Here is a 14,108-nt window from a genome sequence, read left to right on the forward strand (position 1 = left end):
TTATAGAGCGAAAAATACGGTAATTCGTTCTGGAGGTCCATTCTTAACCTGAAACTGTTCTTAACCTGAGGTACTACTTTAGCTAATGGGGCCTCCCGCTGCCGCCAGAGCACGATTTCTGTTCTCATCCTGAAGCAATGTTCTTAACCCAAGGTACTATTTCTGGGTTAGCGGAGTCTGTAACCTGAAGTGTCTGTAACCCAAAGTACCACTGTACTCTTCATTTCATTCCTATGCCACTTTATATTCTAAAGGGAAAAAAATCTCAAGGCAATTTACAACACGTTAAAACATCCAATCAAACAATCCAGAATGAAACAAAGGAAAATATTTCAGATCCTTTGCTAAGTGACATTTTGCTTTCCCCATATTTATTTATCTGCTTAATTTATATAGCTGCCCCACATCAGAAGTACTCTAGGAAGCCAGTGTGGCGTAGTGGTTAGAGTGTCGGAACAGAACCTGGAAGATCAGGGTTCAATTCCTCACTCGGCCATGAAACTTACTGAATGACCTGGGGCTAGTCACAGTCTCTTAACCTACCTCACAAGGTCATTGTAGGGATTAACTGAGGGCGAACCATGTGGGATGGTGGGATATAAATACAATAAATAAGTTATTCTGCTTAAGAAAGCTGGAGGGGACAGCTAGATGGAGATGTCAGTCCCCAATCTGGCACCAAGAGATCTCCATGTGGTCACACTTGGACCTGTGCTAGTTGCAATGTGCCTGGCACCTGGCTGATTTCTAACACTGCTTCCAACCCTATGTGGGAATGCTGGGATTTAATCTGGGACCTTCTGCACTCAGAGCACGTGTTCTACCACTAAGCTATGATATAGTACACCCTAAAGAGTAACAGAGCAGAGCATCACGCCCAACTGCATCTGACTGCCAATCCAAATGGACCAAATATCCATTGATAACAGTGCATGGGGGGAAAGACAACAGCCCACAAGGAGTGGATAAAGGATCAGGACATTATGTTCCAGTTCCAAGAGGGCAGCTCTGCAATGAGCTGCATAAAGCCTTATACAGCAGAACTATTATACTCATTTTCAAAAGGGGAGGGGGAAATGGAATGGAGTCTCCTAGCACAGGGCATTGCTGGCTGGAACCCTGAATCGAAACAGTCCGCACTACAGGACCAATTTTTGTAATAATACTAATAATGGACACCAACATTTCAGGAATTGGGACGTTTATAAAGGGCTCTGCATGAATTTAGGCTCCCAGTACCAATGTGTTAATGCAGACACAGTGCGTTTATACCTCTTCAGGTTATTAAATAAAACCTAGATTTTTGGAAAGAGCAGAAAGAATGAAGGCTATGATGACTGAAGTGCGTGAACACCAACTTTGCAGCTCTAGACCACCAAATCTTGACTGCTGAAAGGCAGAGTTAGCATTCTGAATCTCTCTCCCTCTCTCTAAGCCAAGGCTCTCGGGATGCCAATGTTCTGTGCCAATGTTCTGTGCCGTCCACTTGAGTTATGCATGGCCCGCCCTTTCCACAGATGTGCGGAAATATGGCCCCAGGGAAGAAGAGGCTACAGCCACCTTCAGGAAGAAGCCCAAAAGGCTGAACTTGCTGTCCTCAAACCACGCCCATCCTGGCAGCTGCATTTTGTGCAATTAAAGTGACTTGCACTTCAAATGCTGACCAAACAGTTTCCTGTAAGAACTCTGTGTTGCTAAGTCCTCTGAATCATCATCTCAAAGGGCAGCCTGGAACAAAAGTGAAATGGGGGTGGGGAGGGGAGAGCCCAGGCAATAAGATTAAAGGTCTCTGCTACCTGGTTCTAACCTGTCAAGGGTCCCTGAAATCATGCCAGGGAACATGCATGCAAACAGAGAGAATGAGATTAAGGCCTATGAATCAGAGTTGGAAATGTTCTCTCTTCCCTCCCCCGACCAACCAACACCCCCCCCCCACAAGACAATGCAGGAAAATCCAGCCTAGGGCATCACTGATAGGTGGCTTATCCCAAGCAGTCTGCTCCACTGTCAAGCAGTTCGGCCCATCAGGATGTTCTTTGCAAAGTTTAGATAAAATCTAGTTTCTTATAATTTGAAGCTGTTGGTTCGGGTCTTACCTTCTGGGGCAGGCATAGGCAAACTCGGCCCTCCAGCTGTTTTGGGACTACAACTCCCATCATCCCTAGCTAACAGGACCAGTGGTCAGGGATGATGGGAACTGTAGTCCCAAAACGTCGGGCGGCCCGAGTTTGCCTATGCCTGCTCTGGGGCAACAAGAGAGTGAATCTGCTCTGTGATCTATGCAACAGCCATTCAAATGTTGAGTGTGGGTGTGCCTTACTTGATATTTTTTTAAAAGAATTTCCCCTCCAAAATTCAGCACAATCCTTGATCTGGCCAAAGATTCCTAATAAATAAACACCCACACCCACACACCAGCAAGGCAAGTATTTAGCCCTTATGGCTACAAAAGCATGCTTGAATGTGTGGGCAATACCTGCTGAACCTCAGAAACTAGAGGTAGATTTATAAGATGGCCAGATGTTGTGAAGGAGCCACATTCATAGAATTGCAGAGTTGGAAGGAATCACAAGGGTCATCTAATCCAACCATCTGCAATGCATGAATTTTTATTTTTTATTTTTTTGCCCCAATTGGAGCTCAAACCTACGATCATGTATGATTGGGCACATATCCCTTTAAAATGCTTGGAAGCAGCAGCTCAGTGTTCTCCCTGCCATCCAGAGCTAAGCTCCTCAAATCCACTAGCCAGGATGCTGGTGGCAACCATCCTTTCCACATGTTCTCTGTCAGCTGGGAAAGGGGCTTGGAGTGAGACTAGATCTCACTTCATTTTGCACTTAAGATGTGTCTCGGAGGTAGGGCTGTCTGGCTAGTAAGCAGAGCCAAAACATGCAATAATACTAATAATAATTTTATTATTTATATGCTGGCAACCTGAGTGGGTCACCCAAGCCACTCTAGGCGGCTCCCAACTAAATATTAAAAACGCAATAAAACATCCAACATTAAAAAACTTTCAGATGTCTTCTGAAAGTCAAATAGTTATTTATTTCCTTGACATATGATGGGAGGGTGTTCCACTGCTCTACTTACTAAACAGGCCCTCTGAGCTGGATCTCAGCTGGACGATGAGGGTGGAGATGCTCCTTTAGGTATACAGGGCTGAGGCCATTTAGGGCTTTACTAGGTCAGCACCAATACTGACCTAGTATTGAGACTTCAATACTTTGGCCACCTCGTGAGAAGAGACGACTCCCTGGAAAAGACCCTGATGTTGGGAAAGATGGAGGGCACAAGGAGAAGGGGACGACAGAGGACGAGATAGTTGGACGGTGTTCTCGAAGCTACGAACATGAGATTGACCAAACTGCGGGAGGCAGTGGAAGACAGAAGTGCCTGGCTTGCTCTGGTCCATGGGGTCATGAAGAGTTGGACATGACTAAATGACTAAACAACAACAACAACAGGCCAGCACCAACTCTTTGAATTGTGCCTGGAAACCTACTGGGAGCCCTGCACCACGGCTATGGTTTCAAAAAGAAGAGCATGGCTTTTCTTTTTGAAACCATACACCAGGCTTTTCAACAACTTCTTGCTTGTCCCTGGAAGAAAGCTGGGCCCTGCTGCCACCTTTTCGGCACCTGATGTAACCTGCATTAGGCATCTGCGTCTGATTGCATCATCAAGCAATGCAGCAAAAGTTTGGGTGGGCTTTCAGTCAGAGCAAATTTCAAACTTGTGAAGGGCCGGACCCCCCTCCGAAAAGCACCCCCTCTCCCGAAAGGACCTCCCCCCCCCCGCCTCATCTCCGCTGGCCTGGGCGGCAGAGGCAGCCGCCGTGCCGCCACCGCTTCCTCCCGCTCCCTCCCACTTGGCGGCCTTTGGGCGCCACCCCTTCCTTCCTGCTGAGGTGGCTGAGCAGGAGGACGCAGCCCAGGTGTCAGCCGCTTCTAATTGGCTGCCAGGAGCTTCCTGTAGCCAATCAGAGGCCACGTCACGTAAGTCAGTCCCTGCACAGTGAGGCCTCTGCGCCGCACTGGTTTAGCGCGGGGACTGACTGAGCGGGCGGCAGGGTCCGCAAGGTTCGCGGGCCGGATTAATGAGCCCAGCGGGCCACATCCGACCCGCAGTCCTTAGTTTGCCAACCCCAGCACAATCATATCCGACTTGACTCGTGCAGTGCCCCTGTTTTGTGAGCTCAGGTACCTGGGTGGGGCTTACGAAGCAGCCTTAACTGGTCTTAGCAAAACAAATGGAGTAGCTTATTTAGAAGCTGAATCATAGCCACAGTCTGCTTGTGAAGCCCGGAAGAAAACTGCTGTGCCATAATCAACCGAGCAGCCAAAACAACATTGACCCAACTTCCAAGTTTATCCCAACCTGCACTTTAAAAATTACGCACAAGCTTATATTAGAAGTGGCTTTCTGAAACAAGTTTCTCAGATGCAACTACCAAGCATATTTACAGTGCAATCCGATACACGTCTACGTACAAACTTAATGGGGCATACGCCCAGGCTAAGAGCAAGCATTAGAAATTAACATTAGCATGATGGGGGCTGTAGTTCAGCAACATCTGGAGGGCCAAAGGTTGTCCACTAGCCACTTAGAGCAGTGTTTCCCAACCTTGGGCCTCCAGCTGTTTTTGGACTACAATTCCCATCATCCTTGACCACTGGTCTTGCTAGCGAGGGATGATGGGAGTTGTAGTCCAAAAACAGCTGGAGGCCCAAGGTTGGGGAACACTGACTTAGAGCAGGCATCTCCAAACTCGGCCCTCCAGCTGTTTTGGGACTACAATTCCCATCATCCCTGACCGCTGGTCCTGTTAGCTAGGTATGATTGGAAGCTGTAGTCCCAAAACAGCTGGAGGGCTGAGTTTGGGGATGCCTGACTTAGAGGCTGGGGGGGGGGGAGGCCTTTTACCAAGCGAACTAATAGAAAAGGGATGGGTTGATCCATTCTTCCTCACCAACGCACTGCATATCTGTGCTGTGCTGGTCATGGTGATTTTTCATCTTCTATTCTAACCTAGAAACCAAGGAGCCTGGCAGAGGAGGGATGGCACATTGTGTCCATTATCCATCATCCACTCACTCACCTGCATGGAATTCCTATGGTCACATATGAACAAGTACCAGACAAGCTGTAAAAGACAAGGCTATATTGGTGCAGCGACATGCCTATGCAAGTCAGGATAGAATCATACAGGACTTAAGTTTGGAAAGATCTTGTTCCTCGAATGCAAGAGGAGCTATGAGGTCTATTTCACCAGAGCTCCTGTTCTGCGCAGATAACACAGGGGACATGGTGCCCCTGACAGAGACATGCCTTCAGAAGGAGTCTGGGCAACAAAAGAGGGGAGGGGTTTAGATGGTGCCCTCCCTCTTTTGGGGGTGGGGAGGGGAAGCATCTCTGAGAGCAATGCAAGGCACAGATGCGCAGCAGGAAAGAGAAAGCAGGTGATATTATTCTAGCATAAGGCGGAGGCTGTTTAGAGAAACTGGCATTCGGCCCCTGTTAAGCACAAAGGTCCTAGTTGCTCCGCCAGATTAGGAATTCCAAGAACTAGAAAGTGTGGAGGGGAGAGGGAGAGCTACAGACCCACAAGGGGATGTTCATCCCAAAGCCCACACCTGTCAGGAGGCGTCAAACACTCAGCAGGGGAGATAGAGAAATCTGAAATTCGATTCAGCCCTTGGGAGGACAGAGGGTTACAGCAGAAGCTGGAATAGTTCCCAGGACTTGGGGAAAGTTGGGGGGGGTGATGACTCCAGGCTTCTCTGCCAATTAGGAACATTGGTCAAAGCTTTCAGCAAGCATGCCATGGAGGCCTAGCATCAACAGTTGCAAAACAGCGGAGCAAGATTGTATTGAGGAAGGTATTCTTGAACCCATCAGTCTGCCACACTCTGCACCGTCTACACACCATCCGCACTCACACATTATGCTAAGATGAACCATGCTGGCTCCCAAGGAGGCGATTTCACCCACTTTGCTCATTCCCAGATCCTTGCAGCTCAGCATGGCAGCTAAACCAAGGTTTGGCTCATTGTGTCCTCTGAATGGGGGATTAACCACAATCTATAGCCAAGGTTTGTTCCTGGTTACAGGTCATGGCTAAGGAGAAGGGGGCTTAACCACAACTCCATGTTCAGAAAACACGCTGAGCCAAACATTGGCTTAAGTGCCGCATGTTGACCTAAAAGTACTGGAGAGGAGCAAAGCAGCTGTGATCTCCACTCCGCATGTTAGCAGGGTCCCGGTAAGCCATAGTTTGGCTTAGCAAGATGTGCATACCCAGCCACTAGCTGATAGAAGCTTTCCAGAGTTTCAGATGGGACTCTTTCCCAGCCTTACTTGGACATGCCTGGAACATGTAAGCAAATCATGTGCTCTACCAATGAGCTATGGCCCTCCTGTCCTCCCCATATAGGGAAGGAGTGCAATTTGCAAATTCCCTGGGAGCAGACATAGCCCCAACAGAAACATCAACATCACCTCTACCCCAGAGGCAGAGAACTATCAGACAAGCCCAGTTGAGTTTTCTGGTCTTTCCGGAAACAGCAGCACAGGGATGTCAGAGCAGGGATGTCAGGGTTAGAGCAATGCCTTGGATGCAGAAGGCCACAGGTTCTTCAGTTCTAATGAACAGGCAGCAGGTGATGGGAAAAACCTAGTTAAATCCATGGAAGAACCCCAGAGAAGTTTCTGTTGGACAATACTGATGGTTCAGCGATCTGACTCAATATGAAGCAACTTCCTATGTTCCAGGGATAAGCATCACAGCAATGCAATGAGGAAAGCTGAAGTCTGACAAAATGCCCTTTTCCATGCGGTGCTTAGAGGTACGGAAGCCCTTAAGGTGCCTCTGCCTTGCCGCTCACCTCGGTTGAAACTCAACTTCCCTTTGGGCCAGAGGCTATAGCTTTGTGGTAGAACTCATGCCCTGCAGTGCACACAAAATATCTCCAGTTCAGTCCTAGAGACCTGGAGAGCCACTGCCATTCGGTGTGCATAGTTGAGTAGAGGCCAGCACAGCAACGCTCTCCCATTTGTGCTCCCAAACAACAGGTGTTCAGAGGCATGATTTATAGCATCAGAATCTTACCAGACAACTAAGTCCAACCTGGGACCAAGAGGTTCCTAGAAAGACAGGTTTTCAATAGCTGTCTGCAAGCTCACCATGGGACTGGATGATCAAGTGCCAAGGTAAATCTACTTTTGGACTTCCCACAGGCATCTGCGAGAACAGGATGCTGGGATAGATGGGCCTTTGGTCTGAACCAGCAAGGTCCTTCTTATATTCTCAAAACACACACAAATTATTGGGGGTGTTACAAGATAATGTGCTTTAGAGCAGCAGCCTGAGATTCAGAGGGCACTGGAATGCACTCCTAAAACACACTTACTAGGGAATATGTCTCCTCGGACACAGCAGGATAGACTTCTGAGTAAACATGCGTAAGGTTGTAGATTGGCAGGGAGAGAAAGGTGTGTGGAAGCGCCACCAATGGAGACATCCAGTTTGCTTCTAGTATATGACCCAGCCAAGTACCACTAATGGTACAGGAGTAGTTTTGGTGCTCCCTTCCGCCCCCAAGTCCCTAGCAGGAAAGCAGGGGGTTATAGTTCTACCTGAAAACACAGGTAATACAATTACTAACAACAGCACTGGTTAAATCAGAACGACGAGCATTTCTACACCTTTGCCTTATCAGCCATCATGTAGGGTATCACTCCACGCTATGCCCCACCCTGTGGCTCATCCATCCCACATAATGTACAGGCTCAGACAGCACTGCCATGCAGGGATTAATAACAATATTTAATCAAGGCATAAGAACTTCACATGCACCATCTGGTTGTAAATCCTTACAGTGGCCCTTTAAAACAGGTGTGGGGAACCTTTGGCCCTCCAGACGTTACTGAACTACAATTCCCATCATCCCCACCAAGCATGGCCAGGGATGATGGGAGCTGTAGTTCAGCAACATCTAGAGGGGCACAGTGCCTCCACTGCTGCTTTTAAGCAAGCCACTACTATTATCTTCCACATTCCAAATGGGAATAATACTGGCTAGAACTTGGGCTCATCCAATGAAGCTCGCCGGTGGGTCGTACTTCTTTGAAGTTATGCAACGCAATTTGCTATCACAAGATGTGTGACGGATTCCCATTTAGAAAAGAAAGCCAGACAATTTCATGAAGGATGAGGCCATCAGTGGATACTAGTCCCAATGGCTCTATGTTGCTTCAAGAATTGGAAGAACGTTGCTTCTGAATACCAGTTGGAGAACAGTGGCACTCATGGCCTCATGCCTTGCATGTAGGCTTCTCGTAGGCATCTGGTTGGCTGCTGTGAAGAACAAGATGTTGGACTGAATGGGCCTTTGGTTTGAGCTGGCAGAGCTAGTCTTATTTTTTTCATTGTGTGTTGTGGGAAATGGCTAGTGATGAACTGAAGGGGTTAGGGAACACCATGACCCATGAAGCCATCTCTTAGCCCAACCTGGTGTCCTCCAGGCTTTTTCTATTGCAATTCCCATCAGTCCCACAGCCAACGGTCAGAGCTGATGGCAGTTGTAGTCCAAAACATCTGGAGGGCACCAGGCTGGCCAAAGCTGCTTTAACCCAACACAGCAAGGCTCCTATGTTCACCTACTGAACTCATGGCAGAGACAAGACTGAAACTGGGGCCCATGAACCCAAGTCAAAGCCACAACACTACATCAGCTCTCACAGCAACCGATTTCAGGGTGATTGCAATTAGATCTACCGTGCAAACGGGTGGGTGTTCTGTTTCTAAGATGAATGCTTTGCTCACCTGGATTAACCCACCTGCTCTTACAGCAGCGGTTGCCAATGCAGTGCTCATGGGTGCAATGTCCCCCTTGAATTTTTTCCATGGCGCCCATGAACTCTCTGAGGCCCTCACCTCACTGCCCTCTCAGTCATCGGGCAGAGGCTGCTTACCTTTTTCTCTCTTGACCAGAAAGCAGAGCTGAAGGAGGAAGCTGGAAGTGCAACACTTTCCCCCACTTCCTCTTTCTGCTCTACAAGCTTCTCAAGGTTCAGATTAATTCTGCTAGACCCAACTCCCAGATCCCCTGGAAAAGCAAAGACAAGGGAAACAACCTGGCTTAAGCACCCGTGGGTCCTCAGGATCCATCTGGCAATGCTGGGTGCTTCCGTCCAGCCCTGTCTTGGGACCAGAGTGCTTCCGATTCCAATTCACACCCACACAAACGCAGCGCACACCAGAAGTGCGGAAAAACTTGGCCAGAGGGCACAACCCCCAGCTCACAAAAACGCACTGAAACAACAACTATTTTTTTCTTAAAGAACATCCTCATCGTTCACAGCGCCAAGCGCAAGACTCCTGCATGGTTGAACATCCCCTATTTAAATGGTGACAATGATTGCGCACTACCTCCAATGCCAGAGGTAGCACACCTCTTAATACCAGCTGCTGAGAATCAGAAGTGAAGAAAGTAGAGATGTGGTGCTCGGTTATTGCTTGTGTGCTTCCCAAAGACACCTGGTTGACCACTGTGAAAAGAAGGTGCTGGACTAGGTGGGCCTTTGGGCTTTTCCTTAATTCCTTATAACTGTTATTCCCCTTTGGGGAGCAGCTTGGTGAAGAGCATCTGGCTTTTATGGAGAAGGTCCCACATCCAATCCCTGGCATATCTAGGTAGGGCTGGGAAATGCCCCTGCCAATCGATCCTAAGCTAGATGGGCGAATGGTCCAGCTTACTAGGATTCCTTTGCCAGAGGAGGCATCAAACTTAGGCATGGTTCTTTAGATGCATGTACAGGAGGCTATCGAATCAGATAAAAGCTCTGTCAAAATCAGAACTCTTCCAGAGAGTGAGTGGCGGGAGAGACAAGGCTTTGATCAAAGGCAAAGGGGGGAAAGATTAAGGCTGCTGGAACTGATTCATTGAGGCCTGGCTCAACTCGGCTGAAATAGTGATGAAATGTATCAAACTGCCATGTCAAGGCAGGAGAGGAATTTTGCAACATGAAATTCTTCTCCTTAGCATCTTGTTTTTAAAGATGCTTCCCCTATCCTTTTAGTGTCACAGATGGCATTCTGCATGACGTAGCAGCCTTAGGATTTCTGCAATAACGAAAAGGAGAAGTCTTGTAGGGCAAAGTACAGGGAAGTTAAGAAATGGCATGAGCCACAATGTACTGTATTGAGATTCACGGATCTTTGGGCATTAGCCCAAAGGACACCTCCATCTACACGCCCCCAGACAGCATAACCCCACAAAGCCCACCCAGCAATCGAGGTTTTCATAAGGTAGCCTTGGCTTTGGAGCTATTGGCAGAAGTACACCTTGTTCCTTGGGTCTGCACACCCAGGTGCAACCCAGTGCCAACCACCAGCCCCCCAACCCTACCCACCTTGTTGCATCCATATAAAGGTGCGACAGTGGTGTCAGAAGCCAACGCGCTGGTAAAGAAACAGAAAGGAAAAGTCAGAGAAAAAGGAAAGCGGTATTACCGGCAGTTTTCCAGTGGAAGCGGATCGCATGGTTTTGATCTCGGGTCCATGGGGGGTGGCATAAAGGCAGCTGCCCCTAGGCAATGGGGCAACCACAGCAGTCTGAGGGTACACCTGAGTGAAATAGGTAGCTGGGAGAGCTCGCATCTGGGGGCTGCTGAGGTTGGAGACCACCAGTTCTGCAGAGGTGATCACAGGCATGACTTTCTTTTGCTGCTGGGGGGGTCCAAGAGCAGCGGGGGCCCGTCCAGGGGCAGGAGGCCCAACTTTGGGGATTCTCAACATGGCTGAGCCCTCTCCAAAAGGCCACAAAGGAACAAGCAGAGCTTCAAAAACAAGTGATGGTGGCAATAACTGTTCTTATTTTGAGAGATCCTGAGAGGTAGCTTGGAAAACGTACTCTTAGCCATTTAAAAAACTGCCATTGGCTTGCTCCCCAGGGGTCAAGCCCCAATGCAACATAAAAAAATAATAATAATCACAAATTCATCCTTCAAAGAAAAAGAAACCTGGAAGAAAGGGCTTGCAATATTGGCTTTTGGTATTGGAGGAATGGCTCATGCAGACTCCAATTTCTCTCTTTTCATCAAAGTCTGTTTCCAGAGCCTTTCTTTGCTAGGGGAGCGAGCCATAGGGCGGCCAAGCAGGCTCCCCCCCCCCCCCCACTTCCTCCTCCTCCAAACCGATGAATGACCCCAGCTCTCGGCTTCAAAAATAAATAAATAAATGATGCACGCTTAGCGCAGAGAATTAAAAAAAGACACACCAACTTTGCACTAGCCCTCTTTCCAAAAACATAAAATAAAGGATTTTTGGAGAGACTTTGCAAGGTTACAGAACAGCTTTGCACATCCCCTCCCCCAGCAAAGAAAGCAGCTTTTGTGGCTGGGGGAAAAAATCGCAGCCGGAGAATCGGGGGAACAAAAGCTCGGGTGCTTTTTCTGTCTGCTCTTTCTTTCTTTCTGCAAAACACCACCCGGAAGATTTCTCTCCCCAGCTGCCCCCCGCTCCGGCTCCCCGTGCCTAGATCCCAGGGCCGGCGGAGGGGCTCGGCAGAAGCATCCTGGCCGGGCTCAAGCAGCCAGTCCGGGCCCTGGATCCTTTCGCGGCCCCGGCGCCTTTCATGGAGCTGCCGCCGACTTGCAATGCTGGCCCCCTCGGCTCCTTGGGGCTCCCGGCTGGGCCGCTGCCAGGTTCCGGGCCGCTGCCAGGGCCGCCTGGGGCAAGGATGGATCTGGATTGGGGCAAGAGCGCACCCGATGGCTGCCCAGCCCTTTCTCTTTCCGTTCCTCCTTCTCTCGCTTTTTTTTTTTTAAGCGCCAAACTACGTGCCGCGAAATTCGGATCTCCCGCGGAAAACCCCGCGCTCCCATTGGCCCGCGCCGCGCCAGCCCGTCCCCGCCCACCGGATTTGATACATTTTGCCAGGCGAGGGGCGAGACCGGAGGTTCTGCTCTTAAAGGGGAAGCGCGTGGCGGCCCGCGCTCCCCGAGAGCCTTCAGCCAGCCGCCGGCTCCGATCCCCCCGCCCTTCACGGCGCGTGGGCGTGGCTATGCAAATATTGACCCTGGGATGGTCTCCCTTTGCACGCCTTGCTTGCTCTCGCTTAAAGCGGCCGGCGGAGGCTTTGGCAGTGGCGATCCCCGGTGCCGGGCTCCCGGGGAGGCAGGCGCATCTTACCTGTTGCGAATTTGGGAGGCAGGCCTTCCGTCTACCCGCTTCCCCCGCGAGTCCCTCGAAACCCGCAAGGTGACCGGGGAAGAGAGGCGCGCTGGACCGCCCGGTGGTCTATGAACAAAGAAGAGGCCAATGGCGAGGGTGTGCACGCTCATAAACCGGCTTGGAAAGCAGGGTTATCGATGTTCCTCCCATAGCTCATCTGCTTTGCGTGCAGAAGGTCCCAGGATCAACCCCTGCCATCTCCAGGGACTCCCTGTCTGAAATACCGGAGAGCTGCTGCCAGCCCGTGTATAGACTACTAAGCCAGGGCCCTGTGGTCTGTCTCATTATCTGACAGCTGCCTCTGTTGCCCCCGAATCCCACTTCTGATGTGAGCCCCTGCCCCTCTTGAAGCTCATCTATAGGGGCTCCATCTTCCATTTGTCAATATGGGGAAGTGGGGTTTGACTTTGTGGTTGATCTATCTATCCTGATACATTTACGCCACAATACGTCTCATTTTGAGGAAAGTTGAGTGGGTGGGCTCTCAAAGCAGGGTGGGGAACGTGCAGCCCTCCAGATGTTGGTGGACTCCAACTCCCATCGGTGCCAGCCAGCGTGGCCATCAGGTCCAGGGATGATGGGAGCTGGAGTCCATCAACATCTGGAGGACCACAGGTTATCCATCTCTGCAGCTGCACTCCTGAATGCCAAGTGGTGGTGGTGGCTGGCTGGTAGGAAGACCACCAAAGCTGGATGCAGAGCCCCTGATGTTCAGAGCCAACAAAGTCCAGTTTGGTTCCCATCCTCCTCCCTGCTAAGATATACCAGGACAACACTCTTTCGTTGTCTCCCGAGCGGATGCCAACCAAACACTGGAGACTGAAGATGCTGACAGGCACTGCCACCCCCTGGACTGTTTGTACGCAAGACTCAAATAGCATCACTGCCCTCTGCTGGTTGCAACAATCATGTTCCCTATTCTTTGTGCTGCTCTGAATGAGGACTTTCCACAAGGGACACTGAGGGCCATACTAGACAGGAGGTGAATATCTCTTTTTGCATGTAATGTGCAAGGTCTTTTTTTTTTTCTTTCAAAAATGCAAATAGCAGCTGTTGGAAAGGGGAGGTGCTGAGCAATATTGGGATCACAGCAGGCAGGGAAAGGGAACTTAACTCCCCCCCCCCTCCTCCTGCCAAAAAGCCCTCCCTCAAAGCTGCTCTATGCACTGTGGACTTCAAAGGTGCCATTTTCCTCTTTTCATGTCTATGCATGTCTTTAAAACTGTAGCTCTTTAACTGCTCTGCAGACCAGCAGGCAAGAAATCAACCTTTGCTCTCATTCTAGTTTCTGCTTATTTTTGCTACCGTAATGTTGCCTGGCTGAAGTTCTGCTAGTTCCCTTTTAAAGTAAGTAGGGGGGAAATGTTCTGCCATGAATGCTCAAAAAATAGGTTTTCTGGAGGATCCAGAAGAGCCAAAGTTTGGGAAACTCTGTTTTAATTAGTAGTAGCAGTAGTAGTAGTAGAAATCGTATTCGAAGTGTTTGTATACCACTCTGCATAACATGTTATCCTATGATAGTTTACTGTACAATTAAAAAACTTACTATAATACCTCCATTCGAAATATACAGGCCAGGATCCAGTCACACACAATGGTGCATAAGCAGCAATTTTTCATAAACATAAAGGCTCTAACACTCAATTCAGTATTTTATTGTTCTATTGCGACTCTGAAGCCAGCACAATTCTGAAAGTTGATTAACATATCTGCATCTATTCCCCCCTCCCCATCTATTTTGTGACGTTCACAAAGTCCTTCGGGGCAAAGTTCATTTTAACTGAACTAGGCGGCATCCCCAAATCCAGAGAATGCAAAGCAGCAAGTGAGCTTTCCTTATTCCTCTGCGTGTGGCGCGATCCTAGGT

At 49.3% G+C, this 14,108-nt stretch overlaps 1 protein-coding gene across 1 annotated transcript in view; it reads right to left on the reverse strand.

Annotated features, from left to right (window-relative positions):
* E2F2 (E2F transcription factor 2) overlaps window positions 1–11,845 on the reverse strand; it is a 40,287-nt gene extending 28,442 nt beyond the window's left edge. Inside the window, exon 1 of the mRNA XM_028738659.2 lies at window positions 10,520–11,845. Coding sequence (XP_028594492.2) covers window positions 10,520–10,804 — 285 coding nt within the window. The 5' untranslated portion in view covers window positions 10,805–11,845. The remainder of the gene's footprint in view (window positions 1–10,519) is intronic.
* Between the last annotated feature and the right edge of the window lie 2,263 nt (window positions 11,846–14,108).

Source organism: Podarcis muralis, chromosome 7 (genome assembly GCF_964188315.1).
Source record: "Podarcis muralis chromosome 7, rPodMur119.hap1.1, whole genome shotgun sequence".
Taxonomy (NCBI): Eukaryota; Metazoa; Chordata; class Lepidosauria; order Squamata; family Lacertidae; genus Podarcis; species Podarcis muralis.